Source organism: Abramis brama, assembly GCF_963993115.1.
Source record: "Abramis brama genome assembly, chromosome: 11".
NCBI lineage: Eukaryota > Metazoa > Chordata > Actinopteri > Cypriniformes > Leuciscidae > Abramis > Abramis brama.
The window spans coordinates 21,744,949-21,755,670 of record NC_139973.1 but is presented as its reverse complement, the minus strand read 5'-3'; the positions used below and the strand labels follow the sequence as shown (position 1 = coordinate 21,755,670).

Genomic DNA, 10,722 nt, shown 5'->3' with positions numbered 1-10,722 from the left:
CAAGTTCTCCCACTTGGAAATCATGGAGGGGTCTGAAATTGTCATCATAGGTGCATGTCCACTGTGAGAGACATAATCTAAAAAAAAAATCCAGAAATCACAATGTATGATTTTCTTAACTATTTATTTGTATGATACAGCTGCAAATAAGTATTTGAACACCTGAGAAAATCAATGTTAATATTTGGTACAGTAGCCTTTGTTTGCAATTACAGAGGTCAAACGTTTCCTGTAGTTTTTCACCAGGTTTGCGCACACTGCAGGAGGGATTTTAGCCCACTCCTCCACACAGATCTTCTCTAGATCAGTCAGGTTTCTGGGCTGTCGCTGAGAAACATGGAGTTTGAGCTCCCTCCAAAGATTCTCTATTGGGTTTAGGTCTGGAGACTGGCTAGGCCACGCCAGAACCTTGATATGCTTCTTACAGAGCCACTCCTTGGTTATCCTGGCTGTGTGCTTCGGGTCATTGTCATGTTGGAAGACCCAGCCTCGATCCATCTTCAGTGCTCTAACTGAGGGAAGGAGGTTGTTCCCCAAAATCTCGCAATACATGGCCCCGGTCATCCTCTCCTTAATACAGTGCAGTCGCCCTGTCCCATGTGCAGAAAAACACCCCCAAAGCATGATGCTACCCACCCCCATGCTTCACAGTAGGGATGGTGTTCTTGGGATGGTACTCATTCTTCTTCCTCCAAACACGTTTAGTGGAATTATGACCAAAAAGTTCTATTTTGGTCTCATCTGACCACATGACTTTCTCCCATGACTCCTCTGGATCATCCAAATGGTCATTGGCAAACTTAAGACGGGCCTTGACATGTGCTGGTTTAAGCAGGGGAACCTTCCGTGCCATGCATGATTTCAAACCATGACGTCTTAGTGTATTACCAACAGTAACCTTGGAAACGGTGGTCCCAGTTCTTTTCAGGTCATTGACCAGCTCCTCCCGTGTAGTTCTGGCCTGATTTCTCACCTTTCTTAGGATCATTGAGACCCCACGAGGTGAGATCTTGCATGGAGCCCCAGTCCGAGGGAGATTGACAGTCATGTTTAGCTTCTTCCATTTTCTAATGATTGCTCCAACAGTGGACCTTTTTTCACCAAGCTGCTTGGCAATTTCCCCGTAGCCCTTTCCAGCCTTGTGGAGGTGTACAGTTTTGTCTCTAGTGTCTTTAGACAGCTCTTTTGGTCTTGGCCATGTTAGTAGTTGGATTCTTACTGATTGTATGGGGTGGACAGGTGTCTTTATGCAGCTAACGACCTCAAACAGGTGCATCTAATTTAGGATAATAAATGGAGTGGAGGTGGACATTTTAAAGGCAGACTAACAGGTCTTTGAGGGTCAGAATTATAGCTGATAGACAGGTGTTCAAATACTTATTTGCAGCTGTATCATACAAATAAATAGTTAAAAAATCATACATTGTGATTTCTGGATTTTTTTTTTTTTTTGATTATGTCTCTCACAGTGGACATGCACCTACGATGACAATTTCAGACCCCTCCATGATTTCCAAGTGGGAGAACTTGCAAAATAGCAGGGTGTTCAAATACTTATTTTCCTCACTGTATATATATATATATATACATACATGTATATAAAAAAACTTTAAAACAATGATTTTACTAATTAGCAGTGGGGAATTTTCACTCAAATGAACATAATGGCTGTCATTATGCACATCAGTACCATTCATATTACATACAGTAAATTATTTGGACACTAGTAAGTCACATTTAAAAATGTCTGAATTTCATTTCAACATTAAACAAGTGCCATATGCAAACAAATAATCCAAAACAAAGAGCTTTTCTCAGAAATAACTAGTTTTGAGGCAACTTCTTTATATTTAACCAACTGGTCTCAAGGTTATTTGTGAATGTATAGTCAGTTCCCCTTAAATCCACACAAGCGTTTCAGCAGAATAACCACTGTTGTAGTTAATCAAATTAACTATAACCATTTTGCACAAAATTTTATGTGTCCAACAATCTTGCTTCATATTTGAAACATTGTGTTTTGATATTTTGTATTATATATATATATATATATATATATATTACATTTAACAGATTTAATAGATACAATACATTTGTCCATTTTTATTTGTGGCCACTATGTATGTTTACACTACCATTCAAAAGCTTGTGGTCAGTTTTTATTCAACAAGGAAGCATTAAATTAATCGAAAGTGACGGTAAAGACTTTTACATTGTTACAAAAAATTCTACTTCAAAAAATGAATACTGCTCATTTGAACTTTCTATTCATCAAAAAATCCTGAAAGAAAAAGTTTCCATAAAAATATTAAAAAGCATAACCTTTTTAATTTTATTAAGAAATGTTACCTTGCCATCTTAAATATTCAAATATTTTAAATTTTAATGTTTCACAGTATCCACTGTTTTTAATGTATGCATTGGTGAGCATAAGAAACTATAAAAAAATAACCTGCTTCTACAAAACGTATGCCTTGTCTAATCATCATGTGTTGGGCTTGAAAAGGCTCTGAGCTCTTAAATGTTTCCACACTGGCTCAGGGGACACTATATTTTGATTAATTCTCATGTGAAAAATGACAACAAACCACCTTGACTCTTTTTAATACATTATTTAATCCCAAAACAACTTTTCCACAGTACAGTACACATTCCCCCTACAGCAGCAACCTGGGGTTTAGTGCCTTGCTCAAGAGCTCAGCTCATTCTTTGTCTGGATTAAACCGACATCATTATGATTACAAGCCTTGGGCTTTAACTCAGGCCAAGGCCCTCTTAGTGGATATAGAGGTGGAGCAATGACCACCCGAGTGTTGCATTTACATTTACAAGACTTCTCCTGGTCCAGTTAAAAAGTTGGGGAAACAAAAGTACTTAATTAAATCCTTTGTCATGTTCAAGAGACTTGCTTAATCACTCAGCTAATTAAGTCCAATAAATAAGACAGTCATCTATTAGCGATTTATTCCTGCAGGAGTTCGAAAAACGCAACAGCTTGCAAAAGAGCATCACACAGCTCCTCCCCTCTATTCCTACTGCTCATCTGAAAGGAGTTCCTGTGCTTTAACACCAAGTCGTGAGGGAAAAGAACACGTGGGTCTCGCTTCATCACCGACTCCGTCATCATTTTCCTCACTGTCTCAGCTCCACTTGTCCGACAATCTCCCACTATTAGGTCGAAATGGCGGCCAATGGCTGTGCGCAACATGTTAAGGACTTTGGGAGGGCTTCCCGGTTCCCTCGCTGAAGTGAGTAAAGCAAATAGCATGGCCTCTACTGTCCGGAGATGGACCATGACTGGATAAAGTGAAGTATTCTGGGGAGAGATGCTTGGCTTCTCCACCACAAAAAAGTCAGCAGCAGGAAAGCTTGAAAGAACAGTAGAGATCTGGGGTTGACAAAGAAAATACACTGTAATTCAAAGTGGTTATTCCAGTGCAAAACTATGATCAAATAATGTGCATGAAAGTAAGTACTATACAGAATTTAAACCAGCAACTCTTGTTGACAGAAGAACTTAAACCGACATGTTTTGGCAGACAAATGATTTGAGTTGTATTCTGTCAGGCCCAGTGAGGAACATACCATTTCTTTTTTTAATTAATAAAATAAAAGTTTAAGTTAAAATTGCCCATTTTGGACGCCAAATGACCTTCATTGTACATTATGTACAAACACAGCTGAATTCTTTCAAATAAGCATACTTACTTAACCTAGCATACAAATAACATTAGCATCACATTTTTATAATTCAAATTGTTAGTCTGCATGAATTAGGTCAACCTGAATCAGAAATACTTCCAATAACCTCCAATGTACTTGTTACATCATAAGAGGAATGGTATCTTCTACACTAATATTAGTCTTTCATTTTCATCCTTATCCCGAGGTTACCACAGTCAAAAGAATCCGGTCTGTATCAAGACCAGATTGTGGTCCTGCACCCTGAGATAACCACAACTCAGCCATGAATGTCAGCAAAGAACACAACAACTAGTTGAGCCCAAGAGACCTCATTGACAAGACAGCCCTCAGCACAGATCCTCAGCAAAGACCTCAACAACTAGACAATCCCTCCGACATAATGCCAGCTACAACTCCTCCACCATATTCCAGCATATTGTATCACAAATTCATTTTCAATTCAAATGATTCAATGAGAAATACATGTTTTCAACAGTCGATTGTCGCCACAAACTGGTGTAGCGATGTAATTGATACAATCTTTCTTTAAAGCATCAAGTTACTTTCAAAAGGTGATTTACTCTATTTTGATCGCAAGCGTAGACATCAGTGTTTATATCCAAATTATAAACTTTTATCCCAGTAATGTGACACATAATGATACTGTGTGGTTGAAAATACCTATACTGTTCATGACGGCAACACAGATCTGAATGTTTGCTGTGATCGTACTAGTCAAAGGTTTAATAGATATAGACGAATCATGATCATTTAAGAGGGTGTTTGAATCGAGATTGTGATCTTTTAACAATTAATCGTGCAGTTCTATCTTATTGTAAACTATTTATCCATGCATGCATTTAATTTTTTTTATTCATTTGTTGACTTAGTAATTTGTAAAAAAAAAAAAAAAAATGATCCAACTGCATCTTCCAGGTAAAGGACAGACATCTCCAATTATTTCTCCAATCATTTCATCCGGATAAACCCCGCCCCCTTCTTACTATCAACTGCAAGCTATGCATTCAAATCTGCCTCCATCCAATCAACAATCGATGCATATAACGTAGTCCCTAGAACCCTACATTTTCTTCAATCCACAAGGGTTGCTGGTTTACCTTCTCAAAAGAATATGCAAACATTTTAATATTAATATTAAACCTCAATACTGTTAAATCTCAAATAAATGAACAAAAAACAAAATTTAGAAACTTACATCGTTCAAATAATCTGATGCCATGTACGTTCCTTTCATAAAGCTCTTGCACTCTGCTTGCTGCCAGTCTAAGACAGTTTTCGCCCGATCCATGTGTGTCCATGCAATTTTATTAGTGCCACAAACAATGGACACGATAGAGCTTGCATCCTGCAAGACATTCAAGAACAAAAGATAGCACAAAATTCTTCTTCACAAAAGCTATTAAATATATTGATTTAGAAAAACTGCCTCACCTCCAAGAAAGCTCGGTCAACCTCAGGTCTTATAAATTTAGCCAGATGGACTTTTCCCTTTTTTCTCTCCTTCCTCTCAGCTGGTTTGAGGATAGAGTCAAAGACTATGACAGCACTCTTGTGTTTCAGTAAGGGTACATTAATGACACTCTCCAGACTGTTGAATGGTCCATGTCTGGTTCTGTAATCGATGATGTTGACAGCTTTCCGTCCTCGCAGCAGTTTGACCTGTGCCAGTTCTGACTCTGTGGCTGTATTGAGGCGATGGAGGATGACAGCACACTGCTCTGTCGTATAACATGAGTCCAGGGGTTTGTCGTTTTCTTGGCACAATTCAGAGGAAATGGATGCATTGAGGGTGTCGAACCCTGACACCATTATTCTGCTTCTTCTGCAAAAGGTGCAGTGCAAGAATCTGAGCTCATATTCAGGTAAGTGGCTAGGAGGACGACATAACAGACTGTAATGCCCTGCAATCAATGAATGGTTTAGTCAGAAAATAATCAATCAAACAGGAAATCACAAAGACACTGCTGCAAAGTTCATCATTTATTTCGGGACTTCAATTTCAGCTATAAGGCAACTCTACAGAAGGATATTGTGTCATTATAACCAGTTCAATTCCGTGCAAGTTTTTGTGTTCTGAAACGCATCAGTAGTTAAATCAATATTTTCTGAATTAGTAATTGTATTGTAAGCCCCAACTGAAACATGTATTCAACAAATACAAATAAATTCAAGTAAAATACTTAACGATGTATATAACTCTACACTTCAAATTAAATGAGTGCAACTGATAATCCAAAAATATATGTGATGATACTACTTTATAGTCCTTGTGATTAGCATCACAATGTCTAGGTCTTATTGAATTTCATACCTAATGTCTTTACATGTGTTATTATTACCTTTGAGGACGATAGAGGACAGAAGGCGTTTCGCGACCCACATGTTTGATCACCACAGCTAAGTGTTTATATTACATATGTGCCCTTAGAGGTCCGACGTTAAGGGTTCGTGAGGAAACATGGCACGTGTGATTTTGGTTCCGACTACGAATGAACTCTTTTGCCTAGAAAAAGTTTCAGTTTCGATTCCAAAGAAAATTGTTGGCAAGATGTCGGCATCATATGAGGATATTGTGAAGTTCGTCGCGAATAATCTTAAATGTCTGATATGTTTTAATATTTTCACAAAGCCAGTTACACTAGTTTGTGGGCATAACCATTGTCTGAAATGCATCAATGAATATTGGTCACGTAACGTTAGCGGCGCAAAGAGAGATTGCCCACAGTGCCGGAGAGATATAAGCAGTAGTAAACCAGAAATTAACTTTACTCTGTGTGACATACTGGAATTACAGGAGCTTGGTGGTCGCGAGAGGTGGGAGCAGATTCTGACAGAAACAGATCAAGACTATAAACCTCAACACGCTGGGAGAACCACAAAAGTGGCAAGTTCATGGTCTTAATTTGATCAAGTTCATAGTTTTATCTTATCAAACAGTACAATGAAATAATATAATATTAAATATAGTGGTAAAGCGGTATAACATGGCTGGCCTGTTGCCTGGTTTTGGGCACTTTTCACCTGGCCTGGCTGGAAGAAAATCTTAACCCAGGAAACCAGCATATAGGCTGGTTTAAGCAGGCACTTTTCAGTAGGAAACTATTTGATTTTAACTTAAATTCCTGGTTGAAGAAAAAAACAAAACATTATTGGGTTATTTGTGTTATTGGCCATTAACAAAGAACTTATGTTGCTCACACTCATGCACACACACACCCCTCAGGGCAAGTGTATCTGGTGTGCTAAATTTGATCGATTCTAACTTTTACTTCAACTGCTTTCTCTATAGGATAGTTTAATGAAACACCTGGATTGGTTAAATACTGAGATAAAAAAGACAGAGGATTCACTTTCAGCTGAACTAAACTCAAATCAGGCTTGTGAGGTAATGTGTAGCATCTTAGTAGCCTACTTTCAAATTTGCACATGTACTATTTGAAAAATGAATCTTAAGAAATAATGAATTAATTTTGTATGACTCAGGATGGGTTTTATGATTCCTCGGCTGTTCCGATGGATGTTTCCAGTTCATCTGTTGACAGTGATGCTTCAAGTTATGCTGACAGAAGTTCTAGTCTGGCATCAGGGGATCATCAGGAACAACCTTCTCAGTACAGTACAGAGGTACAGCATCTTTGGTATCTTAAGATATGCCATTGTAACTGTAACAATAAGTTTGCGCTTTACATGAGGACTCTGAGGATGGCCCACAAAGAACATTATGTTTGTATGTATGTGTACCATGTGGGAAAACGCTACATAACATTTAAATAAATGTAAATAATTATTAAAGGTGTTGTTTGCGATGTTAGCCGTAGGCGTAGAGCTTCTACGACTCTAGAAAAGTCACAGCCCCTTTTCTACATCCCGCAAAGCAAGATCGGCATGTACTTTGTGGATCTCAGCTCCCTTCATCAAAAGCTTTACCTATATTCACATACATCTTCCTTCTTTTGCATTCATTTTTAAGATGTATTTAAGCTGTTGTTGACAGATTGGCACATCTCAAATAATTAAAACTTTCAAAAGTAACTTTCATCATACCATTGAATGAATGAACAAATTAATGAATCATATAGTGCTTCTGGTTTTAGATACTATTGTATACTCAAAGTGCTTTACAATGGGATCAGGGGTCTCTCCTCAACCAGCGTGCAGCATCTACTGGATTATGTGATGGCAGCCACAGCCATTCCATTAATATCACTTACAGCACCTTTAAAGCAACAACCTATTGGGTCTCATTCACTAATAATTCACAAATAATTCTATACAAGTGTAATTAATTGTTTTCTCAAAACTTCAGGGTGCAAAAGCTACATTTTGATATCATAGATACTTTGATTTTCGAGTAAATCTTTGAGAAAAGCCAAGTGTGTAACACACACACAAAAAAACTGTTTATGTACCCCCAATACTGCACATTTTTGATGTTTCTTTTATCTTACACACATATTTGAGATTTTGGACAAATTAGCTTTAAGGCAAGCCTCCAAGGTTAGCAAAAAAAAGAAAAAAAAGAAAACCCCTTTATGCAGGCAGGGAGGAGACCAGATGCAGTTTTTTTTTTAATGGATGTCAATGGAGGAAAAGCTTATCATTCATTATCATGAATGCGTATGCATGAACATGCTTATTATTTATTGAATCTACAGCCTACATCGGCTATAATGGCTATATAGCCTATAATGTTTTCCATTAAACATTCGTTTTGGATAGATCTATTTTTAGAGTTTACACCGGTGTAACAATTTATTTCATTGTTTTAGTTTGGCTCTGTTCTGTTCCTGTTTGCCTGTGTTACCTTTGCTTGTTTGTCTCCATGGTTTCAGATTGAGTTACGCACATGTTTCTTGTTATGTTAATTACATCTGTGTGTATTTAAGCCTTGAGTTCTTTTTTGTTTTCTTTTCATTGTTCGTTGACGTTTATGTTTATGTGGTTTGCTAGTTTCCTACGTTCTCCCTGATTGCTCCAGAGTGTTAAGAATCTTGAATAAAGACTATTTTGCTTTATAGTTTGTCTCGTAGTGTCTCGGGGGGTTATATACTAATAAAATATATTAGTATATAAACAAACTAAAATATATTCAAATAGAAAAACATTGATTTTAAATTGTAATAATATTTCAGTAATATAACTGTTTTTACTTTATTTTTTATCAAATAAATGCAGCCTGGTTGAGCATAAGAGACTTGTTTCAAAAACTTCTTACTCACCCAAACTCATAAATGGTAGTGAATGTACAAATGTATGGATTATTCATGATGAATTCTGTGTGCACGCATGTGAATGAGACCCATTATGTTTTTACAAGAGAATTTTTGAAATCAAAGTATTTTCATCAAATTACATCAGCCCAGCAAGTACTTGTACTGGCTAGTGATTTAGGGATCTTGTTAAATTTGATGTGGAAAGAAGCTGATTGTCAAAAATCTAATCTCTCTCAGGAAAGTTCTCAGGAGTTTGTAGAAGAGGATCCAGTCTATCTGTCTGAAGATGCTGATCTAACTCTCAGTGCAGGAGCACTGCATAATAACAGTGACGGTGCTGAGGGTAATATTTTTATGCTAACAGTGATTTTCATGCATGTTTGACTAAAAAATGTGTCTTGGTGATACTCATGTTCTCACTTAAATGTCTCTCCCTCTCTCCCAGCTGCTCTTCATGCAAAGTTTGTTGAGCTTTCCTTCTCTCCCCAGCTGGGAAACCGAAGGCTGGTTTTTCATACAGAGAGCCGTACAATGGCAACACAACCAGGGCACCAAGTTAGAACTTCACATGGGCGCTTTGATGCCTGTCAGTGGATGGCGATGCAGGAATTCACAGAAGGGTGGTTTTACTGGGACGTGGACACCACACGTAGCACTGGATGGGCTGTTGGGGTGGCGTATCCCACTCTGATGCGTAATGAGATTTTGGGAAGAACTTCCTCATCTTGGTGTTTGGAGTGGAGCTGTGGGCAACTGAGTGCTTGTCACAATAATATAAAGACCCCTGTTAAGCATAGTGTCCCTAACGGGATCAGAGTTATTCTGGACATGGCAAAAGGACAGCTGTGCTTTCATAGTCTGGATGATAGCCTGCTTGAATTACACAGTTTCCACATTAATTTCACTGGCCCTCTCAGACCTGTCTTCTGGCTTTATGGGTTGTCGAAATGTCAAAATGCTTTAACATTTCCTTTACAATAGCTTGTACACTCCATTTTGCTTACAGAGTATCCTATTTATATATCCTTTATATATAAAAAATGAATCTTGAATTGTATTTATCTTTTTTCATTACATACCTGTGTAATCTCATTTGGTTTCTGGGTTTTAACCGCTTAGCTACACAACCATAAATATTCTAGGACTAAATAATGCCCTTTTTTGCCTTGTTCAGCCAGCTTCATTTCTCTTCCATCGTCCCTGATTAAAAATAAATAAATAAATAAACAAGCTTAAACCTGATTAAAATAAATAAATGGATGAATGTTGGGGACATTTACTGTTCAACAATGTGATTTGACTGCATTGACACTATTGGATGAAAACTGAACTGAGCTGGACATCACTGTTTTCTGCAGAACTGCTTTATAGATAAAATTAACTCATTTAATAATTGATGATATTTATAACGGAACTGAATCAACACTGAACTGACTTCAGTTGAACAATGACACTATTTTCTTTTAGAGGTGCTGTACAGCCGAAATTAACTTTGTTTTCATCATTGAATAATTTTCTCTTTATCATTGTAAAGATGCTTTGAAACAATCTGTATTGTATAAAGTGTTAAATAAATAAAGGTGACCTGAAAATAAATAAATAGGTTGCTACATATACATACATACACACTTAAATACATAAGCAAGCAAGCTTCAATCAGCTCTACTCAAAACCCCTAAAACAACCCCTCAACAACATTCTGGTGCTTTCCTGGTTATTTCTGTTCTTTTTATTTGTCATATTGGTACGTTTATCAGATTTTTTTGTAAAGGAAGCTGAGGGGAAGCTTCTGCATAGTAACTAT

The 10,722-nt window shown here is 37.3% G+C and overlaps 2 protein-coding genes across 3 annotated transcripts; one reads left to right on the top strand and one right to left on the bottom strand.

The window, feature by feature from the left end:
* Window positions 1-2,597: 2,597 nt before the first annotated feature.
* On the bottom strand, window positions 2,598-6,165 carry tefm (transcription elongation factor, mitochondrial). 2 transcript variants are annotated; one of them, XM_084128068.1, is made up of 4 exons: window positions 6,045-6,165; window positions 5,137-5,606; window positions 4,901-5,050; window positions 2,598-3,388 (listed from the first exon to the last, which is right to left on the bottom strand). In XM_084128068.1, exons 1-4 carry the CDS (start codon window positions 6,085-6,087, stop codon window positions 2,963-2,965), a joined length of 1,089 nt encoding a protein of 362 aa, XP_083984194.1. In that variant the 5' UTR covers window positions 6,088-6,165; the 3' UTR covers window positions 2,598-2,962. The 2 variants fall into 2 exon arrangements, with proteins under 2 accessions (XP_083984194.1, XP_083984195.1); XM_084128069.1 differs by having other exon boundaries at window positions 5,137-5,575; window positions 6,045-6,156.
* Window positions 6,166-6,186: 21 nt separating this feature from the next.
* rnf135 (ring finger protein 135) lies at window positions 6,187-10,508 on the top strand. Its single transcript, XM_084128064.1, has 5 exons — window positions 6,187-6,589; window positions 6,995-7,090; window positions 7,189-7,329; window positions 9,156-9,261; window positions 9,364-10,508. Exons 1-5 carry the CDS (start codon window positions 6,254-6,256, stop codon window positions 9,897-9,899), a joined length of 1,215 nt encoding a protein of 404 aa, XP_083984190.1. The 5' UTR covers window positions 6,187-6,253; the 3' UTR covers window positions 9,900-10,508.
* Window positions 10,509-10,722: the final 214 nt, after the last annotated feature.